Genomic DNA, 27,210 nt, shown 5'->3' with positions numbered 1-27,210 from the left:
ATATTTTTGGTTATCCCGACTATCTCTGTATCCTGTCATACCAAGGCGGCATCCAATTATTATTCCTGGCACAAATCTCTGCCTTTCTCAAAAGCTTTTCTCGTCTCCTGGTACCAGGAAGAGGCGCGTCCAGGACCACAAAGGCCCTACCATCATCTTCAGAATATTCATTTTCGGTTTCCGTCTCTGTTTCAGTCGAACGATATCGTCTTAGAAACTCCACATTACGCCTAGGATGAAAGATACTTAATATTAAAATGAATAAAATGAATAAAAGATACATGAAATGAATAAAAAATGAATAAAATGAATTTAAGATACTTTTTCATTATTATATTACCATATATCATTTACCTTATTGGTGGTTCCTTGACAGGTGCAACCAGAGCATTTGGCGTGAACACATGTCCTGGTTTATTGGCAGGGGATGGCGGAACTACCCTTAATTTGAAGGTCGTGGGAGAAGAGACGCGAGAACTCGGCCTGGACCGCGTTATAAGAGGGGTTTGTTGCGGCGGTGAGTCGTAGAGGGGCGGTAAGCGGGTCATGTCTGGCTCAAATTTCTAAGGGAAATGGAAAATATAGTAAAATTTTAGTATGAACTTTATTGCAGTTATATAATAGGTGGTTCGGCTAAGGCGCCTCATTCGCACCGAAAGCACTATTTTGAAAAATGTGAAAAAAAATAAAATTTTATCCAATTTCATAAGCCAATTAAATAAAGATTCAAAAAACGCCCAGGACAAAATATTAAATATTAAAGCATCGTTAATAATCTTAGGCAACCTCACCCTATTTATTATTAATAACATTTTTAAATTCTATTTTGATGAAAAAAATGAAATTTCGGTTTTTGCTAATTATAAGAAAATAAAATAAAGATAAACGTCTACTTTTTCAAAATTTAATTGCACTATAAATATTAAGCATCTTCACTTTATTTATTAATATTAATATAGAAAAAGTAAATTAATATTGTAATTAGTAAGCAAAAAAAATCATTCCTTTAGTTTAATTACACAAAATATTACAAAATTATTTCCTCAGGAGGTACGAATTAAGCAACCTTACAGCATTTATTAATATTAAGCTGAATAATTACCTCATTCTTAATGCTTAATATTAATTGAAGTATTTTTTTAGAAAGTACGACTTAGGCAACCTTACCCTATTTATTAATATTAATATAAAGTGAAAAGTACAAAAAATAGTTGTATTTAGTAAATGTTATAATATAATGCTAATAGTTGTTACTTTTACAAAATCGACTATTTCGCTTCAAGCGTCGCCTATAGACGACTTCCGCCAAACGATCTGTGTGTACTAGTGTCCCCTATAGACGACATCCACTGTGTCTTTTTAGTTCAATGTTAATCACTTCGAGTAAAATTTTCTTTTTATTTAATTGCTCTAAATATTATAGCATTTTTTCCCCTTTCGCATTTAGTGTCGACTATAGTCGACATTCGTTAGACGATCTGTGTGTACGAGTATCGCCTATAGACGACATCTAGTGTAACGAATTTTGTGTAATATTTATCACCGCGAATTAAATTTTCTTTTTATTTGATTGTGCTAAACATAATAACATTATTTTCCCTTTCGCTTCAAACGTCGACTATAGGCGTCGCTAGAGACTCTGTGTGTACGAGTGTCGCTCATAGACGACATCTAGTGTGTCACTTTTTTGCTTCAATGTTCATCACTCCGAGTTAAATTTTCTTTTTCATTTAATTGTAATGAATATTATGGCAATCTTTAGCTTCGAGCGTCGACTAAAGGCAGCATTCGCTAGATTATTCGTGAGTACGAGTGTTGCCTTTAGGCGACATCCAGCGTGATAAATTTTGCTGTAATATTTATCACCCCGAGTTAATTTTTTTTCAATTGAATTAAGTAAATAAATGCAATTAATGATAAAGATATCGAGTATAGGCGACATCCGCCAGACGACATCATACACGTTGCTAAACGGTCTGTATGTACGAGTGTCGCGTGTGACACTTTTACTACGAAATTTATTACTCCAAATTAATTTTTTCTTTAATTTAATTGTACTAAATAAAAAAGCATTATTTTCATAGAAGGTACGACTTAAGCAACCTTACCCTATGTATCAATATTAATTTAAATTAAGTAAATATTATGCAAAAAATGTGTGTGCATAGATGTTTTAAAAAGTGTAAAAAAATATTTGTGTTTAGTGAATATTATAATATAATGTTAATAGTTCTTACTTTGGCAAAATTAACCCTTTCGGTACAAGCGTCGTCTATAGGCGTCACTGTGTGGAGGAGTGTCGCCTATAGACGACATACCCAGTGTTATGAATCTTACTCAATTTTTATCACTCAAATTTTTATTGATTAAGTTCATTTAGTAAATAATATAATAAAATGCTGGTAGTTCTTACTTTGACAAAATTAACACTTTCGTTACTAGTGTCGCCTATAGGCGACATCTAGTGTGCCAATTTTTGCTTCAAAATTGATCACTCTAATTGTTATTGATTACAGTTCTTAATTTGGCACAATTAACCCTTTTGTTACAAGTGTCGCCTATAGACGACACCCAATGTAATAAATTTTGCTCAATATTTATTACTCAAATTTTTATTGATTAAGTTCATTTAGTAAGTATTATAATAATATGCTGATGGTTATTACTTTGGCAAAATTAACACTTTCGTTATTCGACGACATCCGCAATTCGACCTGTGTGTACGAGTATCGATGCAGTAAATATTATAATAGTTCTTAATTTGGCAAAATTAACCCTTTTAGCTACAAGCGTCGAGTATAGGCGACATCCGATAGACGACCTATGTGTACGAGTGTTGCTTTTAGACGACACCAGTATGTCGACTTTCGCTTCCAAATTTATCGCTCTAATTCTTATTGATGAAGTCGATCCAGTAAGTTTTATAATAAAATGTTGATAGTTATTACTTAGGCACAATTGATGCTTTTGTTACAATCGTCGTTTATAGGCGATACTGTGTGGACGAGTGTCGCCTGTAGACGACAACTACAGTGATTAATTTTGCTCAATGTTTATCACCCAAATTCTTATTGATTAAGTTCATTTAGTAAGTATTACAACAATATGGTGATAGTTCTTACTTTGGTAAAAATTAACACTTTCGTTACGAGAGTCGCCTATACGCGACATCCACTATTCGAGCTGTGTGTACAAGTGTCGATATAGTAAGTATTATAATAGTTTTTAGTTTGAGAAAATTAACCCTTTTAGCTGCTGGCATCGACTATAGGCGACATACGATAGACAACCTGTGTGTACAAGTGTCATTTCTAGACGACATCGAGCTTGAGGTATTTTGCTCAATATTTATCATTATAATTCTCATTGATTAAGTCGATTTAGTAAGTTTTATAATAAAATGCTAATAGTTCTTACTTTTACAAAATTAACCCATTTGTTGCGAGCCTCGTCTATAAGAGACACTGTGTGAACGATTGACGCCTATTGACAATACCTAGTGTGATTAATTTTGCTTACTATTTATCACTCTAATTCTTATTGATTAAGTTCATTTAGTAAGTATTATAGTGAAATGCTGATAATTCTAACTTTGGCAAAATTAACCCTATTATTACAAGCGTGTACGAGTGTCGCCTATAGACAACACCCAGTGTAATGAATCAATATTGATCACTCAATTTTTTATTGATTAAGTTCATTTAGTGAGTACTATAATAAAATGCTGATAATTGTAACTTTGGCAAAATTAATCCTATTGTTACAAGCGTGTACGAGTGTCACCTATAGACAACACCCAGTGTAATGAATCAATATTGATCACTCAATTTTTTATTGATTAAGTTAATTTAGTGAGTATTATAATAAAATGCTGATAATTGTAACTTTGGCAAAATTAATCCTATTGTTACAAGCGTGTACGAGTGTCGCCTATAGACAACACCCAGTGTGTTGAATCAATATTGATCACTCAATTTTTTATTGATTAAGTTCATTTAGTGAGTACTATAATAAAATGCTGATAATTGTAACTTTGGCAAAATTAATCCTATTGTTACAAGCGTGTACGAGTGTCGCCTATAGACAACACCCAGTGTGTTGAATCAATATTGATCACTCAATTTTTTATTGATTAAGTTCATTTAGTGAGTACTATAATAAAATGCTGATAATTGTAACTTTGGCAAAATTAATCCTATTGTTACAAGCGTGTACGAGTGTCGCCTATAGACAACACCCAGTGTGTTGAATCAATATTGATCACTAAATTTTTTATTGAATAAGTTCATATAGTAAGCAATATAATAAAATGCTGATAAAACTAACTTTGGCAAAATTAACCCTTTCGTTACAAGCGTGTAGAGTGTCGCCTATAGACGACACTCGGTGTGATGAATTTTTATTGATTATGTTCATATAGTAAGTAGTATAATAAAATGTTGATAGTTATTACTTCTACGAAATTAATCTATTTGTAACAAACGTCGCTTATAGGCGACACTGTGTGTACGAGTGTCGCCTATAGACGACACCAAGTATATCGACTTTTGCTTCAAAATTGTTCACTCTAATTCTTATTGAATAAGTCGATGATCTATATCTATCAACAAAAAGTTCATGCAACTTGCCGCAAGGCAAAACGCAACTTACAACTACTTTTTCATCTCACCTTCCTAGGAGGCGGCCTTTCTTTAATAAGCATGTCCATTCTGGCCTTTCTATACTCTGGTTGACATTCGAAAGGCCCCTGGAAAGCAAGTGACAATTTTCTCTATACTACGTGTGTATCAAATCCTTTAACTGAATCACATGTAAAGGATATTAAGGACTAGAAGACAAGATCATGTTAAAAAGATGTTTTTTTTGGCTTTCACTAATGTGCAGGAGAAAATAACTAAGAAAAAAACTAGAATTATTTTGTATTTCATTTTACCTCAAAAGGTGGGCCCTCGTCCATCTTACTTCTCCTAATATCAAACTTTTCGGTAACTCTGCCAGTAGGAGGTCGACTTCTCAAAATATCAGAATCTGCCTGTTTTTTTCTGGCACTTTTGACACGACTTTTGTCCTCTCGAAAAGATCTGGCATCGTTGCCCAAATCGCTCCATTTTCCCACCAATTTCGGAGGCTGTGTTGGGCGTAATTTGAATGGTTTCTCTTTTTGCACAATTTGAAAATCGCCTTCAAGTTTGACATCAGAAGGTTCGTTAGAGTTTGTTTTATCTTTGTTTTCTTTACCAGGATCCTTAGGGTAAATTGCCATGGTACCGGACATCACTAAACCTTTATCTTGGTCTTTAGGCTGGGATTCTGTTTGAAGTTTTTCGAAAGTTTCTTTGGAACGTGCTGCTAAGGCAAAGTCACCTAAAAAACACAAAAAGAGTGCCTGTAAGGATCACACGCGATTGTGGTAAAACTTATTTGCTAGTGTACAAAATTTAAGTTAAGTAAAAATAAATACATCATATAACAATTTTGAACAATGTTTATTAGTAAAATGGTAACACTCGTGACGCACACATTTATTAGTGTCACTGTCAACTATTATACACATTTATATAATGATAAATTATAAATTATATATTTATGATAGCATTAAAAATATGTATAATATTTAAAAACAATAATTCAATCAAAGCCATACTTCAAATATGACATGATCGGTTTGTCATTGTAATTAGCATTCAGAATCAAACCTTCATTAGAGAAATGAAGTAATTGCTGATTAATAAATTCTATAATATTCGTTCACACAGTGGATTATGTTAAACAACGCCCAAACAAATATTGTTTTAGCAATTAACTCATCCTGTAACAATTGTGTTTAAAGAATTTCATGTAATTAAAATTAACATTAATTCATTGACTTTTTGTATTTTTTTACTTTTTCGCTGGCGATACAGTCTCATTCCTTAAACAGCTGTAATATCTGTCTTGCCTGAAAAATTGAAGCCATACTTTTATATTTGTTTTATTTATCAAGCCCTGCGCATAGCTTGATATATAAATCATTTTCTTTTTTATGTGAACGTTAATGCAATGATCATCATAAATATTACGAGGTAATAAATTAACCATATTATTAACTAGGGTTTGTCGGTTTTCAAAAACCGGTTTTTTGGAGAAAATTATGGAATTCGAAAACCGGTTTGTTAGTGAAAAAAGTCGGTTTTCACTGTATAAATCGAAAAAGACAAATATAGCCAAATATAAAAGATAGATGAAAGCGTTTTGATTTTTGAAATCATATCGGTTCAATAGCATTTGATATCTTATCAGTCTGCAATAGTTTCCAGAAATTTTATATATTAATTTAGATTTTATATCGTTGCATAAATTAATTTAAATCAGTGTGACTTTTTGAAGAAGTAACTTCGTTTACTCAAATTTAAAAAAAAGAGTTTTAAACTCTAGAAGCCGCAAATAAAAGAACAAAAATCTTGGGCTTTAAAAACAATTAAGCATAATTTGGTCGCAAGTATGAGAGTATTTTCTATTTCAGTAAATTTTGTGAGTAAACAAAGGACACGTCTAAGTAGCAATTCGATAGACGTTCTCAATTTTAAAATCATATTTTATCAAACAAGAAAAAACAATTAGAATGTTTAAAATTAATTAATTAAAATTGCTCGGAACAGGCAATACCCGAGTTTAGCTTAATTGTTTTTAAGACTAAAATTGATATTAACAAGTATGCATCAACATGCTTGTTAATATTTTTTTAACGTTTTTAATTTAATGACTGTTTTTTATTTAAAAATGTATTATTTTTATTTATTGGAAAACTTTCTTTTCACTATCATAAAAATATTTTCATTCTTATATGTGAAATAATGCATGAATAACAAATAATTATTTTCAAAGTTATTTAATCAAAATAAACTATTATTTTTTAGTTCTACTAATTAAAATTCAAATAATTTTGTTGACTATCTAAAAAATTGTACAATAAAAAAAATCAGTGGAATACTGCTCTAAACTACACTAAATTTGCAGATAAATTACAGGATATTCGAGCAAAAATTTATTTTCTATATAAAATTCGAAAACCGGTTAAAATCGGTTTTTTTAGTAAACTTAAAATTCAAAAACCGGTTTTCTGAAATGTTGGTTTTTGTATAATCCCTAGTACGCACGTATAAAGTCACGCATCAGAATCGACCCGTATAGAAATCATATCATCGAGCACGAATGACTCTCACTTGACCTTGCCGTAACAATTTCCGTTGCATTTGTACGGATTTACACTCATGTCGCGTCTAAAGAAGTTTTACATCAAAAATAATAGTTTGGACATCTAATCTTAAAGATTTATGTATAATTTTGGGGTCACCTTCTAATTTCAAATGAGTGGCACTAGATCTGCGTGATCCTATCGGACTGTAACTTCTCTGGTACTCGCTTTCCATCAAAGGCAAACGATTTCCACCTTCATCCTGGATATAACCAATTTCAGGATCAGGTTTCCTCAATTTGGCAGACTTAGGATGAGGCGGAGGCATCTCCAAAGGCACAAATTCTGCCTTATATTCCGTGTCAGACCTCAAATCGCCCTCCAATTTCAGTTCAGTATTGCGCCTGGATATGTGCTCACGTCTAAAGGATAAAGGTAATAAGTAAAAGTAAAACTAGTTGGTATTGGTATTTTGCCTTGAGGCAAGTTACATGAACTTCCCGATATGTGTAAATAATTGACTTAATCAATAAAAAATAAATTAATTCATGAGTCATTAAAAGTATTCCGAGTGCGTTTATTACACATAATTGAAAACGAATTATCACGTTAACTCGGAGTGTTTTTTAAAAGCAAATTTTCAAAAATCAATAATTTATATAATTGAATCAGATTCCGCAGGACGTTAATGGTTTAGTATGTTCAAGACCAAGTACATTATCGTTATAGCAAGTAAAATCATCTAATTTTATTTTTAACAAACGTCAACAAAACTACTCATTTTCTCAAACTTTGATGAATTTTTAAAATTAAACTACTTGTCGTAAGGCCGTAATATTTCAGTAAGTTCTATAAGCCCATGATATATATCGCCAAAAAAAGTTCTATAAAAATCCACTTGAATTTTTTTTTTCAACAGTTAATTACAAGAAAACGATTAGGTAGATTTTTACCTAAAACTAATCAGTATCATTCCCAACTAATATCTTTCGAACAGTTTTTGATTTTTTAAAATCAGTTCGGTAGTTTGTTGTTAAATGTGGACGAAAAGTGTAACACTTTTTTTCAAATTACAAAGAAACGGTTAGGTAGATCGTCTCACAAAACTGACAAACGATAGTTCTCATTGAGATACATCAAATGGTTTTTAAATTTCTGAAATCGGTTCAGGCGTTTTTGAGCAAACGTCGATCAAAGGTCTAATTTTGACAAATGCCAAAAAGACCATACTAATTTTTGCAAACTTTGACGAATTTTTAAAGCTAAACGAGTTGTCGTAGGGCCGTAATATTTTAGTATGACCTAGAAGACTATGGTATCTACCGTCAAAAAAATAAACATAAAAATCGTCGACTTTTTTTTAAAAAACTTTATTACAAGAAAACGCTCCGGCCGATTTTTACCAAAAACTAATCAGCACGATTCCCAACCAATATGTTTCGAACGGTATTTGAATTTTCAAAAAGTTTTTAAGATATCGTCGATTTACGGCACAAAATGTGTTCACACACACACACACACACACAAACACACACACACATACTTTTTCCTTAAGTTTGGTCTCATTCGATTCAGAATGGTTTGAAACATCGAGAAAACACAAAATTAGCGAATCAGATTTTTTGATGAAAACATAAACTTCTTCGGCAAGTTAAAAAGAGTGTGCGTAAGGTTCACACGCGATTGAAGTAAAACTTATTTGCTATTGTACAAGATGGCATTTAAGCAAAAATAAATACATCATATAACAATTTTGAATAATGTTTATCAGCAATATGTTAACACTCGTGATGCACACATTTATCAGTGTCAACCATTATACACATTTATATAATGATAAATTATAAATTATATTATAATAGCATTAAAAATATGTATAATATTTAAAAACAATAATGTAATTAAAGTCATACTTCAAATATGACATGATCGGTTTGTCATTGTAATTAGCATTTAGAAATGAACCTTTATTAGAGAAAAGAAGTAATTGCTGATTAATAAATTCTATAATATTCGTTCACACAGTGAATTATGTTAAACAATGCCTAAACGAATATTGTTTTCGCAACTTCACTCATCATGTTAAAATTAACATACATTTATTGACTGCTTGTATTTTTTGCTGGCGATATAATCTCATTCTTTGAACAGCTGTAATATCTGTCTTGCCTAAAAAATTGAAGCCATACTTTTATATTTGTTTTATTTATCAATAAAACAATATTAATCTAACAAATTGTTGTTTTACGGTTTTTCGTTATCTATTGTTCAAAATTAAATGACGAGGCAATGATTTGAAATTGTCTGCCGATAGTAATAGTTGATAAAAGTCTAATATATTACTTAAGATACTTTTGTGACATGTAAATTGTGATATTTAGGCTGGATATTAAATGTTATTTTGTACATATTAACATGGTTTTATAAGATTTTTCACTTTATGCATATATTTAATGTTTTGTTAATAAAAATATCTGAAAATTAAGAACATTGATGCCGGTACGCATACAACGACAGATCTCTATTCGCATACGCGACGACTGATCACAATCGACCCGTATAGAAATGATATCATCGACAACAAATGACGAATCTTTTTTGCACTCGACTCTTATCTTATCTTATCTGCCGTAACGCATTTGTACAGATTTACTTATTTATTTATTTTTATTAACTTTTACTTCAAAAATCTAGGACTATAGTCTCTTACCTCGGTGGGTCTTCGTATTTCCTAAATTCGCTCCTGTGTTCGGAGTCCCCTTCGGCGGGCCCTGGGGATTCCAGATTGCAATTAAAGATGACCAATTCGGTCCTGTGTTGTACAGGATGATGAACAAATCTGGAGGCGTGCTCGGTGCTGGCGACAAACGCCACTGATGATGGTGATATGAAAAGCAAAATGTGCCAGAAAAAAGATAGAAAGAGTTTGTGAATTTTGGAAAGAGTTAGCAGAAATGTGTTGGTTGTGGTTGGTTTTGGTGATTTAGATGTTTAGTGGTGTATGGGGTAAAAATTCAGATGTTGTGGTTGTGGTTGTGGTGATTTCAATGTTGCTTGGTGTTGAAAACTAGTGGTGAAATGCTTGTGGTGTCTTTCAGGGTTCATTGTGTTTTTGCAATTTTAGATACTCGTTCCAGAGCGGATCTAAAAATTATTAACTTCCCGTAGGGTAAGTTATAGTAATGCGCCAATTTTTTATTTATGATCAAAATAAGCAAATACAATGTTACTCTCAAAATTTTGATTCACTTGTCGCTAAGTAATAAAATTCTAAAAAACAAATGAAATTAAGAGCTAAAACTCTCAGACTTTTTTTTAATCAACTTGGAAGCATTTGAACCGCTGGGAGCTAAGAAAATGCACAATATCCATATTAAGGACCACCTTAATGTACATATTATCGACAGCACATTTTGGAAAAACGTAAAAATATCTATTTTAATGAAAAAAAGAAGAACTTTTAATGATTATTATTTTTGAAACATTTAAATAAAAATCCAAAAACGTCAAAGAATTTAGAGATTCAGTTAAGAATTTAGATTTTACGTAGGGTTAGTTATAGTAATACGCCAAAAATAAAAAAATATTTTTTTTGCATATCTTCACGTTTCAGTGGTTTCTGAACATTTTGGCATACCTCAGAAAAAATGGATGCGTGTGTGTTTTGTATGTCCGCATTTTTTCGATCACGTTTTCGGGCGCACGGATCAACCGATTTGAATGGTTCAAAAAACATTCGATCCCTATTGATAAGGAGATGTTCTGATTAATTCTTGGCAAAGGCAGGTCCAGCCGTTACGGAGATACAGAGCAAAGAGTGCAGAAAATACAAATCGAGTTTTTGAGAGAACGGAGTATCCGATTTAAATGATCCAAAAAACATTCAATTTGTGATGATTAGGAAAAGTGGTTACTAGTTTTTGGTAAAGGCAGGTCTATCCATTTTGGAGGCACGAAGTTAAATGTGCAAAAAATGGCAGTTTTTGAGAGAACTAATTATCCGATTTGAATGATTCAAAAAAGTAAATCAATGCAAGTAAATAGGAAGATGTCGACTATTGTGCCAGACGACCTGTGTGTGCGAGTGTCGATTATAGTATAACAAATTTTGCTTTAAAATTTATTACCCAGAGTAAAATTTTCTTTTAATTTATTTGCGCTAAATATTATAGCATATTTTCCCTTTCGCTTCGAGCGTCGACTATAGTCGTCGCTAGACGTTCTTTATGTACGAGTGTCGAATGTGACATTTTTTTTCTTTTCAAACTGTGAAGAAAGAACATATAAATTGAAACTAGTGGTGTATGGCATCACGCCTTAAGACAAATTGCTTGAACTTCCCGTACCGAATTAGAATTTTAAAAATCCGAATTATTTTTGAAAATAAAAAAGACTTCTTTGTCTCAAGCAGAAAGTGTTTTGAATCATTCAAATCGGACACTTAGTTCACTCAAAAACTGCCTTTTGCACATTTAGCTCTGTATCTTCGAAATGACGGGACCTGTTTTTGTCAAAAACTAATCACCACTTCTCCCAATTAATATAAATTGAATGTTTTTTAGATCATTCAAACCGGATACTCCGTTCACTCAAAAACTCGATTTGCATTTTCTGCACTCTTTGCTCCGTATCTCCGTAACGGCTGGACCTGCCTTTGCCAAAAACTCATCGGCACATCTACCTGTCAATAGGAATCTAATGTTTTTGAATGAACCATTCAAATCGGTTGATCCGTGCGCCCGAAAACGTGGACGAAAAAATGCGGACATACAAAAAACACACACCCACATTTTTTCTGAGGTATGCCAATATGTTCAGAAACCTCTAAAACGAGAAGATATGCAAAAAATTTCATTCTAGATTTTCGGCTCATTACTATAACTTACCATACGGGAAGTTAATAAAGAGAATACAAAATCTGTGTGACTGTACGGTTGTGTATGAAAAGTTTACCACCTAATAATAGGTTGAACAAATAGTAGACAAATGATGTTAGTATAACAACTAAAATGTCTTCATGTTGTTAGTTGTGTAGCTTAAAAAAACAGAATATTATTATAAATGTAACAGGATGGGGCAATTCTGCCATAATAAAACTCATAACATAGCGTTGTCATGGCCACTTATTTTTTTGTTTCTTCTTATTTAGAATTTTTACCCGTAGGTATAATATCCATCATAGGAAAGGAAAATTTGATTCCCAAAAAAAATCACATAGCATTACTTATAATAAAAGAAAATTACGCAAAAAAAGAAAAACAAAACAAAAGATTTATTCGTTCTGAAGGAAAAATCGTGACGAGACAAGGCCACTTATTTATTGGCAGTGAAAATTTTGAAAATGTCCATCTAGTTGCTGTGCGATCAGGCGTATTTTACATATAAACAAAGCAAGGAAAAATTTACGATAACTGCACCATCGCTGATTCTCTATTATATTATAGTGCAGTAAACGGAGCGTTTTAGGTCTGAATTTTTTTACTGTGCTCCGAATTGAATGAAATTTTGGAATTATGTTCATCTTACCCTCAAGTTCAAAAGTGAAAACAAGTCGGGCTGCGCCATCACCCCCCGGAGGGATGACACCCCCTCTCAATTGTGTAATTACGATTTTTTCAAAATAACATCGGAAATCGATAGAAGAACTAACTATAAGAAAAAAATGTCTTCTATAGTTTTTCAAAAAAACTAATACTTTTCAAGTTACTGGCCACTAAATATTCATATATTTTTGGCGTTTTTCTTCGTTTTTTTGCAAATATCTCCTAAAATATACATTTTAACGGAAATCATGTAATGAACAAAATAATGTCAATAAAAATCTTAATAAATCGGTATTACATAAAGTGTTCTAGGAAAAATATTAAGCAAGATTTGAAAGAGCAAATTCGTTTTTTATTTCGTTCAAGATTTAATTGTTGTGTTTAAAGTCATCTAGTGTCGAGGTTTTACATTTTATGCATTTCGGTGAAATTGGGTTTTATAGTGCTCAACATAAGCTTTAAAATGAGTCTGTTACAAGTTTTTTGCGTGTAAAATGAGTGAGCTATCATGCAAATAAGAAGCATAATAAGCAAATACGAAGTTTTTTCTTTTAAATTATATGGTTTAATGAGCTCCATTTCCACCAGAATTAAAGTAATTCACATTCCATCTAGAATTCACTTCATTATAGACATCTTGATGGATTCTAGCAGATTCACTACTTTAGTACAAACTATTTTCAGAAAACTCACGATTTTATAAAAACTTTTTTTTCCAATTTGCGCGGCCGCGCAGTCTTTAAACATTCATAACTCTGTCAATTTTTGTGTGAAAGAAAAATAATAAAAAACAAAAATAAGCCAGAAAGATCCCTTTGACTTTTATCTAAATGCTTTTATACGTATCTTTTATTCTTTTTGAGATATAATGAAAATAATTTAGATTTTAAAAAAAAGGAAAAAAAAAGTTTTTATAAAATCGTGAGTTTTCTGAAAATAGTTTGTACTAAAGTAGTGAATCTGCTAGAATCCATCAAGATGTCTATAATGAAGTGAATTCTAGATGGAATGTGAATTACTTTAATTCTGGTGGAAATGGCGCTTATTAAACCATATGATTTAAATGCAAAAAAACATCGTATATGCTTCTTATTTGCATGACAGCTCACTCATTTTACACGCAAAAAACTTGTAACAGCACTCATTTTAAAGCTTGTGTTGAGCACTATAAAACCCAATTTCACCGAAATGCATAAAATGTAAAACCTCGACACTAGATGACTTTAAACACAACAATTAAATCTTGAACGAAATAAAAAACGAATTTGCTCTTTCAAATCTTGCTTAATATTTTTCCTAGAACACTTTATGTAATACCGATTTATTAAGATTTTTATTGACATTATTTTGTTCATTACATGATTTCCGTTAAAATGTATATTTTAGGAGATATTTGCAAAAAAACGAAGAAAAACGCCAAAAATATATGAATATTTAGTGGCCAGTAACTTGAAAAGTATTAGTTTTTTTGAAAAACTATAGAAGACATTTTTTTCTTATAGTTAGTTCTTCTATCGATTTCCGATGTTATTTTGAAAAAATCGTAATTACACAATTGAGAGGGGGTGTCATCCCTCCGGGGGGTGATGGCGCAGCCCGACTTGTTTTCACTTTTGAACTTGAGGGTAAGATGAACATAATTCCAAAATTTCATTCAATTCGGAGCACAGTAAAAAAATTCAGAGGTTACACCCTTTTTTCCTCTCCGTTTACTGCACTATTATCCTTCCTTGCTTGTTTATATGTAAAATACGCCTGATCGCACAACAACTAGATGGACATTTTCACTGCCAATAAACAAGAATAAGATAGCTTTGCCATGACAATGAGCTCTGTTCTGGCAGAATTACCCCATCAAAGTATCAGTTTTTTTTACTCTTTACCTTTTTCTATCATCAATTCATCAGGCCTTCGACCTCTCCTGACAGGTGATGCTTCGGTGCTGCTCTCTGCTTTTTGCGAAAGTCTATAAATTGGAGGCAGTTCTGCTGCCCTTTGAAGGGCCTCCAAAGAAGGTGCACGGAACCTTCTCATATACTCACTCTTTAATTGTGCAAAAGAACCTGAGAGCAACTGTATGTTGTCTGGAGAAACTCCTAAATAGAAAAAAATAATGGATAACAGAGAAGACATGTAAGTGTTGGTTTTTATTTTAATCTATTGTTAGGTATAATTTTTTTGTCCAAACCTGATGGCCTCCTTCGCCTATACCTTCCCAATTGATCTACAGTGATTGTCGATACTTTTCCAGAACGACCTTTGTGTGATCTACCATGATCAGCTCCTGGTTCGGACAAAGATCTTTTCCTAAAATATTAAATTATATAATCTTTCGTATTATGACAAAATAGCAATAAATTACCATACAAGGATCAAAATTTTACTCTGAAAGCATGATAATGTATGTAAAAATACAAAAACTCATGAAAAGGACGAAAAATATTTATAAGAGAAGTAAATTGATTGTTAAATCACAAAAAAATAAGAGCTATAAAGAATGAATTAAAAATGATTTTGGTCAGATGAAAAAAAAAACTACCAATTACTAACATCTTGTTCTTGAAAATCAAAGATAGACAAAATATGTATATATTCAAAATTATATTGAACTGCGTGAAACAAAGAGTGTGACTAATCTGTGAAAATTTCTTATTATCCTTAAAAGGTTTCTTGTATTTATTGCATGGTGTCCCAGAATTCAACGTCAACGGTGTTAGTATTTTTCGAAACTAGCTTGAAAAAAATAGAAAACTAGTGGGGTGGGTGGCAGCGTGCCTTAAGGCAAATTGCTGGAACTTCCCGTACTGTAACGAAATGTTCGAGGAATATTGAATGTTTTCAAATAGATTATTATAAATATTGTAACATTGTCTAATATTTATAAGAATTATATAAACTGAATCGCAAAGTTGAAATTATTTGTTTAAAGTATATTAGAACTATAGTCAGAATTAAAAATAAAATCTAAATTATTTTCGATATACAAAAATTTTTTTTTTTTGAAAAGACAAGTAGAAAGTTTTTTGAATCATTTAAATCGGACGCTTAGTTCTCTCAAAAACTGCCATTCAGCTCCGTATCTGCGAAATAGCTGGGCCTGCCTTTGCCAAAAACTAATCACCACTTCTCCCAATCATTACTAATTGAATGTTTTTTAGATCATTCGAATCGGATACTCCGTTCTTTCAAAAACTCGTATTCTATTTTCTGCACTCTTTGCTCCGTATCTCCGAAAGGGTTAGACCTGCCTTTGCCAAAAACTAATCAGCTCTTTTCCCTATCAATAGGAATCGAATGTTTTTTGAACCATTCAAATCGGATGATCCGTGCGCCCGGAAACGTGAACGAAAAAATGCGGACATACAAAACACACACACATCCATTTTTTGTGAGGTATGCCAAAATGTTCAGAAACCTTCAAATCGTCGAGAAATGTAAAAATTTTCAATTTCGATTTTCGGCCCATAACGATAACTACCATACGGGAAGTATTTGAGTCATAGTTCCTAAAAAGGATTTTCCATAAAACTGTCTTGAAGAATGAAAATTGGTTTAAATCCTTTTCTATTTCAATGTCAAAAATGAGTCCAATAATTTCATTCATTCCTCGTTTGCGTGACCAAAGGATATTATTTCGTACTAAACGAACGTTTCCTGAAAGATTAAAAAATTATAACATCAAGGTATATTTACTCATTTAAGATATATTTACAATAACATACTCTTTGCACAGTATGTATATAATATATTTTCAAGGTGGGCTGTTTAAATCATATTGATAGCGTGTTTAATCGTCAATTAATTCGTCGTGTGTTATTTAATAGAAAATTTTATGTACGTAAGATTAGATTTAATCGACAATTGGGGAAGGACTCATGGGTTTAATTTATGAGGGACATTCATAATATTTTTACTTAAAAATAATGTATTGTGTGTTAAGGTAATACTCGTGATTGTACGATATAATTGAAGTGCTGATTTAATAATACTGGTATGACAATTTCAATATATTTTACGTGTTTCAAATAATATTACAAGGATCTCCTAGAAACTTTTTAGGTTTAAAACTCTAAAACAAGGTCAATTATCTCCTAATCGGCACAAAGTTCTATTTACCCAGTAGTAGTCTATTAGTTAATTATTCAAAGTAATCAGGTAGTAGTAAATTTGTCTGCATTAACCTATTAAGCAAACGGCGAAATCGTTTCGTGAGCATTTCCTATTAACTAGGAGAAACTGCAATTCCTACTACAGCTACAGCTATATAGCTATTATAGTTATATAACTAGACTATACTGCACCTTTGCACAACCATGCTATTATTTCGTTTTGATTAAAATTATTATGTGGTTTAACTAGGAATTATTAGGGGAATTAAAAAATGTAGAGTTAAATATATAGGGATTATAAGGGTAGAAAAAATTATTTAGTTGTAAGTAGTATTTTGCCTTGAGGCAAGTTGCATCAATAACGTATACGTTATAGTAATCGCAAAAAAATCGAAAATAAAATATTTATATTTATTTACGTTTCAAAGGTTTCTGAACATTTTGGCATACCTTAGAAAAAATTCATGTATGTGTGTGTGCGGATACAAATTTTCGTCGACGATTTCGGGACCACGGCTCAACCGATCTGAATAATTCAGAAAACATTCGTTTCGTATTGATAGGGAGACGTGCTGATTAGTTTTTGGCAAAGGCAGGTCTAGGCGTTTCGAAGGTACAGAGCAAAGAGTGCCAGAAATGGTCACTGATTTTTTTTGTATAACGGAGCATCTGATTGGAATAATTCAACAAACATTCAATTTGTAATGATGGGCAGAACTCGTGATTAGTTTTTGGCAAGGGCAAGTCCAGTCGTTTCATAGATACGGAGCTGAAAGTGCAAAGTCTTTGAGAAAACTAAACATCCGATTTAAATAATTCAAAAAATTCAAAAAAAGGTTTTGGTTATATATTGACAAAACGTTTTTTGGGCAAAACACAAAAAAAATTTGAATATCAAACTAGTGGGGCGCATGGCATCGTGCCTTAAGGCAAATTGCTGGAACTCCCGTACCAAAAATTATTTTTTTTTTAAAAGCGATTAACATTTTTGAAAAAAATTTACTTTGAAAATTAGATTTTTGAGAAACTATAGATTTGACAAAAAATTACTTTTTTTGAAAAAAAAAATGTTTATTGAAAAAAAAATGTTTTCTTTATTTTGACATATTTTGGAAATTCTGAACTTTTTTCAAAGCAATCGTACTGCTTTAACTGCATAAAGACGAAATGTCAAAGCGCGTAAGCGCCGCGTCGCCGTCTAACGGATGAACATTGGTACGGAACCCATAGGAATGTAAACAAAATTTATACTTATTGTTAAAATCTCTATAAAATATCTGATAATTTGATGTGCATATGTCTAATAATCATTTTTGACCGCTAAATGGCATTTTTTTTACTTTTTTTACTAGATTTCCGAAACCGCTAGACCTGCCTTCATGAAAATTTGATCAATTCATCTTGTTAATGCAAGTAAAATGTTTTCTGAATTATTCAAATCGGATGCTCCGTTCTCTTAAAAACTGAGTTACCGTTTTTGGCACTTTTTGCCCCGTATCTTCGGAACGGCTAGACCTGCCTTCGCCAAAAACTAATCAGCATGTCTCCTTATCAATACGAATCGAATGTTTTTTGAATTATTCAAATCGGTTGATCAGTGTTCCCGAAATCATCGACGAAAATTTATATCCGCACACACACACACGCACACAACCACACATACACACACACATACATCCATTTTTATAAGGTATGCCAAAATTCTCAGAAACCTCTGAAACGTAAAGATATATACAAATTTTCATTTTCGATTTTTTTGCGATTACTATAACTTGCCCTACGGGAAGTTAAAAATTCGGATTTTAATTTTTATTTCATTTCCAAAGCTCATTTATTTACTTGAAATAAATAATTAAAACAATGCAATTCAGTTTATATAATTCTTACAAATATGAGATAAGGTCCTTCATTCTAATTCTCGTTCATTAAGTTCTATTCTTTATTTTTTATGTAAACGTATAAAACGTCAACGTCCAATTTATAAGATCTTATATTTTGTCTATAAAATAAAAATCATGAAAGCTACCGTATTTATAATAATTGTTTTAAAAACATTTAATATTCCTCGAATATTTTATAAAGAGAAATCTTGGCTTAATTTTACTTTATTCATTGTGATATCACTTCTGATTTAAAAAATAAATTGAACTTTAATAATATTTTATATGGTAGAAATCGAAATTTTTGTCTATTTTCGAACTATATAGAATTGTAAAAACTATAAACATTAAATTATATGTAAGTGTCTTGACAAGTTGTATGAGAATCCCTATATGTGTAAGCTGAGATTTAGCTATTTAAAATTTCTATTTTAATAAAATTAAAATAAACAAATTATTTCAATTTAATAATTTTTTCAACAGTTTGCTTCGAAAATATAGTTTTGTATGATAAATTGGTTAAAGTATCCTGATATATCGCGTGTTTATAAAATTATAATCACTTCACCTGATTAGCAATTCTATCATATTTATTTACCTCTAATAAAGACTACAAGGCCATCAGCAAGGTCTTGACTAAGTTATGATTTTTTTTAGGAAAACAAGGACAAATTTTCTTGGGACATTAACACGATTTTCATGAGATCTTGTAATAAAGTCGATAAAAATTTAGTAAGAATATTATGGTATAAAACTAACTTGTGGGATAATACTGGTTGTAGATAAAATATAATGATTTAATTTAGTGGATTCGGGGCAATTATAATTTGAAAATATGTTAAAATCGATGACAATTTGTAAACCACTATTCAAGTTCAATCTATTTTCTCAGCCTGAATTGATGTAACAATTATCTTATAGTTCTAAAAACACTGCAATCTTTTTTATAATTAATAAGTATGTTCCGAGTGCACGCATGCAATTGCACAATTGCACCTAGTAAGTAACATAAAATCGAATTCTAAGACTTTTAGCATTATTATTGTGTTCCACTGAACTTTTGCATCGTTTTACTTGGTATAAAATGCGATAAGGATTCAGGTTATTAGATCATTCAATTAGACAGAGAGCTGAAAATTGAAAAAAATCACAAACCTGTGATGTGTTATAAAATTAGTGGTGTGCATGGCATCGTGCCTTAAGGCAAACTGCTGTAACTTTCCGTACCGTAATAAAACATTCGAAGAATAAAAATACAGGTAAACCCCGTACAATACGTAACTTCTATAACATGGATTCGCTCTAATACGGTTCAAGAATTAAATCCATCCCCCTCATAACACGGTGCTTTTATAGCGCGCTTTTATAATTGAGCAAAACCCTAATAAAAATATATTAGAAACTATGAAAATCAAACTTCATTTAATCTAAAATTAGTAAATTCGTCTTACAATTACTCATTAAATGTGATGAAACTCACAAGATATTTATTCTTAGCGCGTACGTTCTATCGAAAAAACAAAATTCTAGGCTCATCCGAACAATTAGTCAATTAGTCTTCGACAAAGATCTTTTAAATAAAATGAGCATAAAATTTTAATGAAGATAGCCTGTGGTAAATATATAAATATCTTTTCACTAAAAATTTAAAAAAATATGCACAGATTTGGAGTTAGTACTAAAAATTTGCTCAGAGGATTAAGATATGTTGTTAATTATGACTGAACCATATTATTCATGTAATATATGTTACTCCTCAAAATAGCTAATAAATATAAACAAATTTATTATAATATATATATATATATATATATATATATATATATAAACTAGTTGGTATTGGTATTTTGCCTTGAAGCAAATTACATTAACTTCCCGATAAGTGTGAATAATCGACTTAATCAATAAAAAATAAATTAATTTATAAGTGATTAATAATATTCCAAATGCATTTATTACACATAATTGAAAACGAACGAACGTGTTAATTCGGAGTATTTTCTAACAGCTAAATTTCAAAAATCAACAATTATTATATTTGAACCAGTTTCCGTAGGACTTTAATGATTTAGTATGTTCATCAAGCCCAAGTGCTCTATCATTATACCAAATAAATCGTCTAATTTTAATTTTAGCAAATGTCAAAAGAACTACTCATTTTTTCAAACTTTGATGAATTTTTAAAATTAAACTACTTGTCGTAAGGCCGTAATATTTTAGTAAGGTCTATAAGACCATGATATACATCGCCAAAGAAAGTTTCATAAAAATCGGCTTATATATTTTTTGTTTCAACAGTTAATTACAAGAAAACGGCTCGGTAGATTTTCACCTAAAACTAATCATTATCATTCCCAACTAATATCTTTCGAACAGTTTTTGATTTTTTTAAATCGATTCGGTAGGATAAGCTTAAATGTGGACGAAAAGTTTAACACTTTTTTCGAAATTACAAAGAAACGGCTCGGCCGATCCTCGCATAAAACTAAGAAACAATAATTATCATCGAGATACATCGAATGGCTTTTAAATTTCTGAAATTGGTCCAGCCGTTTTTGAGAAAACGTCGATTTAGTGTAAAAACTTCTCAATAAAAATTTCTCGAAAAAATGTGGAACGCTTCACGATTTTGCGTGTCATCCTTGCGCAGGGGCCATGCTAATCTTCTCTGTATCGTTCCAATTTTAGTATATGTTCTGCCGAAGCAAGAACACTACTCGAACAAAGGAATTTGTATTTATACTTAAACGGGCGAACTATATTGCGCAGCGCGAGGTTGCATTTAGGCGCTCGCGCGCCATCTGTGTGAAATACGTCAAAGCTTACGGAGCGTATCTTGGATTGAATAAAGGTTTAAAACTAACATTGATAAACTAATTTTGCAATTTTTTTATATAATAAACCAATACTTAACTAGTTTATAATTAAATTATTGATTATAATTACAAATTGTGAAATATGTCAAAAATATTACTTCAAAATTTCAACTTTTTTTTCAAAGAAATTGCAACACATAGAAAATACATAAGCAATTGCGCTACGTAGAAACAAAATATCAAATTATAAAAAACATTAAATTATTTTAGATTTTTTTAGAATTTAAGAAATATAAATTTTTTGAAAAAAATTGTCATTATTGGAAAATTTGAATTTTTGCATACTTATAAATATTTTGGAAAATTTCAACCCTTTTCAAAGTAATTGCGATATGTTAGCTACGTAGAAATAAAATATCAAAGCGCGTAAGCGACGCGTAGCAGTCTAACGAGATATATAGAAATATATCATTGCCATATAATAATCATTTTTCATTCACTAATGGTATTTTTTTTTGCTTTTTTTACTAGATCTCCGAAACCGCTAGACCTGCCTTCATGAAAATTTGATCAGTTCTCCATTTGTTAATACAAGTAAAATGTTTTTTGAATTATTCAAATCGGACGCTCCGTTCTCTTAAAAACTGACCGTTTTTGGCACTTTTTGCCCTGTATTTTTGGAACGGCTAGACCTGCCTTCGCCAAAAACTAATTAACACGTCTCCTTATCGATACGAATCGAATGTTTTTTGAATTATTCAAATAACTTTATCCGTGTTCCCGAAATCGTCGACGAAAATTTGTATCCGCACATACATACACACACGCACACACACACGTACATAATTTTTTTCTAAGGTATGCCAAAATGTTCAGAATATTTTGAAACGTAAAGATATATAAAAATTTTCATTTTCGATTTTTTTGCGATTACTATAACTTGCCTTACGGGAAGTTAATAATAAACTACTGGTGCATGGCATCGTGCCTTAAGCCAAATTACTGGAACTTCTCGCACTGTAATTTAAAATTTTCAAAAGAGATTCTCAACACCTTTTTGTAGTTTGAATATATTCTTTAAGGTTGATAAAGACTTGCACTCCACCATTATATGTCCCGTTCCTTAGATTTATAATGTTTTAATAAATTTCTTTTTCATTTTATTTTTATAACTCTGCACTAAAAGAATAATATCGCACATGTATATTTATATATACATAAGGGCGTCGTCACGCGATTCCACATTTAAGTTCGTTTTCTTTTCGATTTGTAATCGCAATTATTTCACTAGAGCGACCTTAACCCCATTCCTTAATCAAACACCTGGAACGCTGACCTAGTTTTAATGATTTTTCACCTCACCACTTGTAGTCATTTTTAATTGTCTGTCTACCATAAAAATTTGAAAAAAAAAATAGATTTTTGATGCAAATTGTAAGTAGAATGTAAAAAATTTATTTGGGTCTTATGAGTCGTTGTGCTTACTTGCTACATTGTGGCAACCCCAAAGATTATCTCATCTCTATTTGATGAATTTTATTATTACAATTGATGAATTGTTTTTGTTTATCCTCTATTTTGTTTACAACTGTTCAGTTAAGGACATTTAATAAATTTGGGGAAATTACAATTTTTAGCCGTAAAGGGACATTGTATACTAAATGGACATGTTAGAAAAACAACTCAATAGTTGTTTTCCCAATTAATGAAATAGTGATGAAGGTAAGAGCTATTTGCTTTTGAAAAGTGATATCCATATTTTCTGTAAAAACTGAAGTTACTGCCGCTTGACATCAGGCTGCCCAAGGCGGATATCGTTAACGTTAATTTGCAAAGTAGTGTATGAAAAAATAACATATAACAAACAGTGAATAAAAACTAAAGTTGCATGACATCGTGTCTTAAGGCAAATTGCTGTAACTGCTCGTAAAAACGTTGACGAAAAATTGTATACATTCATACAGACACACATACATCAATTTTTTCTTAGATATGCCAAAATGTTCAGGAACCTTCAAAACGTAAAAAAATGCAAAAGTTTTCAATTTTGATTTTTGGACGTTTAAAATAACTTGCCCTAAGGGAAATTAAGTAATTCAATTATTGACATTATAAGTCTGCTTATAAATGAATATGAATTTTAAATTATATTTATTAGGTTCGCATAAGAACATACTTTATTTTAGAGGTTGAAAAATTTACATAAATAAATAAATGGCCATTCACATTGATTATTTTCAGGTATCGGAGACCTCTCGCAACTTTCCTTAAGGGGGACCGTGCTTTAAAGGCTTTAAAAATCGATTTTTTCTTGCAAAAATGTCTTTCAAAGCTAGCCAAGAATATATCCCTAAAATTTCAGAAACAAATTCAAATTATTATCGGAATTACAGAAGAAATAGCGAGCAAGCGTCAAGCATGTATACGAACGGTTTTTAATTTTAATTTTTTTTATTCTTCCTCATTGGCGGGAAAGATATGAAAAACTAAATATCCTATAGAAACAAAATAAAATTTATTGTTTTTAGGATTAACCTATTATCTAGTTTAACCTAAAAAAAAGTTATAATTGACCCAATTTTTAAACAATTTAAAGTAAAATTTTGTATTAAAAAACATGATTGTTTTTTCAAGTTGCGAAAAATTGGTGAATTTCTTCATTTTTTTTTTGATTTTTTAGGTTCCACTAGAATCTATACTATTGAAAATATATATTTGTTTTGATTTTTTTGTTTCAGATGGAAATTGTGACCTGAGTCTTTTCCATCTGCACACTCGTGGCGCATCGGCAAAATGCTCGTACCCTGCATATTATAACATATATTTTAATAAAAAAAATTGAGAAGAATAAATAATAATAAAACCTGAAAGTTTCGTTTCAATTAAATTTTTATTTCCGTCTCTAAAAATTCCTTAAAAAAGCGATTTTCTAAAGCCTCCAAAACAGGCTTCCCTCTTAAGGCAATATTCCACTGACGCCTAGTTACTGGCTCGTCTTTATGTATTAAAAGTGTAGGAACGTTTATATCGACCTAAAAGAAATATGAATTTTTAATAATATAAGACAAGGTCAATATCCTCTATCAACGAGGATTTTACTTCTCAAATTAAGTTTTTCCTATAAAAATACTACACGAATTACATTTTGACTATCATTAAGTATATAATAACAATAAATTCCAAATTATATTTTAACCAAAAATTGAATATATAATTATTAGAATTTAAGTAATTATTACTCATTTTTAAAGTTACATAGAGCAATATATACAATTTAGAAATATTTAAACCTAATTTTTATCATCGTTACTTTATTTATAAAATTATATAAGAAATATGATTGGATTAAAATTATTCCGAATGAGAAAAATAGTAATTTAACACAAATTTGATAGTTTTATTAATATTTTTTTAACTAGCCACTACGCAAATTTTTACATATTCATACACTACTATAATCGTATTTCTTTTTCATATTATATTGATTTTTTGAGATTTTTCAAAATGTAAATTTAGTAATCCAGTATTTTTAGAATGCAACTTACGGGTTGCCCATCACCTGTCTGGTAATAAATATATTTTTCTACTGCAAATAATAAAGTTATGTAGTTTTTGACATGATTAAAAAATTAAAAATGCCTTCTGGATAAAACTAGTTAATTTTTTAATCATGTCAAAAACTACATAACTTTAAAACTAGTGCACCTGTGGTTGCAAGACCAAGCATTCATCACAAAGCCACGACGAGTATAAAATTTATTTATAGATTTTATTTTTTGGATGTCTGTAACAGGCACCATCAATTCTTTATCAGTGGCAAATATTTTATCAGTTCATAAACTCCTCAAGGTGTTGAATTTATTACAAAAGTATATTTATAATATTATTTATATAGATTGTTCTTTCACATGCGATGAATTCTGAAAGTCTGAAGAAATTGTAATCAGCATTTATGTATTTGCTAAAAATAATTTTAACGCTGTGTAATTATTACATTTTAAATTAAATGGAATGACATGCACTTTTGATTTCTGAGCATTATTTTCATATTTTCAAATTATTACTGCTTGAAACATTTATAAGAAATAGTGCCTTATTTATTTTTTATATGTTTAAGTCAACAATTATTCGAGGTGACTAAATTTACAACTTAAGTTATATAATTAAAATAACTAAAAAAAATAGTTTTATATTATCATCATTAGAGTAATTTTATAATCGAGTATTGAGTTTTTTTTGTACAAATGTCAATTGCAAATTTAAAAATTTGATAAATCTTATTAACTTTAAACTTATAATTTTTTGAAATATAAACATATATAATAATTTTAAAAAATCATATAAAATAATTATAAAAAGTAAAAGTACAATAAATCAATGATGTGGTTACCGAAATGCCTTGTTCATTTCGGAATTTTCTTTGATACATAAAAGACGTCATTTCTAATAATTTTAATTACAAATGCAATCAATATTCATAATTTCCATTACATTTATGTATTTAGATACAAATTTATAGAAAATATTCTGTCGATATAACTGATGTGTATTTAACATAATATATTAAACAGCCCAAAGAACCTACAATTAGTGGTAAGTGAGTATATAGGTAATTATATTTAATGTCAGGTTGAAGGTTGATGTACCTTTAACCCTGACATTGACCTGAGCTTCATAATGAATTAAGTAAAATTACCCTCAATCATAATAACATAAATCCATAAAAAATCATACACAATTGTAAAAGACTTTTTTTACAGAAAAATTTCCAAGAAAATCAACTGGTAGAAAGTGAAACTTGCCTAGGGGGAATTTTGCTTCAATGTAAAAAAAAATCACAAGAAAAATGTAAAAAGTTCTCAAAATTTTAAATTTAATTCTCAAAGTTTAATATTTATATCACAATTTATTTTTTGATCGAAACTGAAACAGTTCTATTAAACTAAATAGATAATTGTGATTCTAAATATTTAAAGAAATGACTGTTTTTCGTATTCAATTTAAGTAATTTTCTAAAAATACTCGAACATTTTAAATTATACTCTGAAAATGTATAGACATTTAAATTTTAAGTCCCATACATAAGTAAAATATTATTAATATTATTCCACCAACTTTACAGTATTTTTAACAGTATTTTTTATCTAGTTTTAACAATTTTAGATTTTAGAGTATATTATAGTCAATATATAAGTATTTTATATCAATTTCACATTATGTTGTACATAAACTATTTTTAGAGTAATTGATATATATCCGATACTTGCATGTTTTGCATATACAAAACGCAATCTGTTGAAAAGATTCAATTTTGAATAAAATTGCAAACTATATTATGCTCAAAAAATTAAATTGAATCGATAATTATTATACTCATAATATACTGCAACAAAAATATTTTCCCAACTTTGTTATACATTTTATATAAAATATCTAATTGAACTAACTTGATGGTACTGTAAATTAAAACAATTCGTTATTCAGTATGATTTCGCCCAAAATTTAATTTTACAAGATAACGATATTGGAGGATCAAATAAAGACAATATAAATATTTAATTAAGATGTAGAATACAAATTCATTCTAAAATTCACATTTTTTAAATATTTAAATCTCATGTAATACAATAAAATAATAATAAAACACAAATTATGATTTTTGACTATGACTTACCTTAAATCCGACAT

General features: G+C 30.3%; 1 protein-coding gene and 1 non-coding gene across 2 annotated transcripts; both read right to left on the bottom strand.

Moving 5' to 3' along the window:
• Nucleotides 1-19: 19 nt before the first annotated feature.
• Nucleotides 20-27,210, bottom strand: LOC113388409. The gene is made up of 9 exons (XM_026625790.1): nucleotides 27,197-27,210; nucleotides 14,906-15,024; nucleotides 14,601-14,813; nucleotides 9,885-10,047; nucleotides 7,334-7,596; nucleotides 4,934-5,364; nucleotides 4,670-4,747; nucleotides 355-563; nucleotides 20-230 (listed from the first exon to the last, which is right to left on the bottom strand). Exons 1-9 carry the CDS (start codon nucleotides 27,208-27,210, stop codon nucleotides 20-22), a joined length of 1,701 nt encoding a protein of 566 aa, XP_026481575.1.
• On the bottom strand, nucleotides 21,312-21,418 carry LOC113388638. Its single transcript, XR_003368189.1, has one exon. It is a non-coding gene; the product is annotated as a U6 spliceosomal RNA (small nuclear RNA).

The sequence above is a fragment of the Ctenocephalides felis genome, unplaced genomic scaffold (genome assembly GCF_003426905.1).
Source record: "Ctenocephalides felis isolate EL2017-DRISC unplaced genomic scaffold, ASM342690v1 CF-g0.4_SCAFFOLD_03572, whole genome shotgun sequence".
NCBI lineage: Eukaryota > Metazoa > Arthropoda > Insecta > Siphonaptera > Pulicidae > Ctenocephalides > Ctenocephalides felis.
This window is presented reverse-complemented; position numbering and strand designations above follow the sequence as displayed.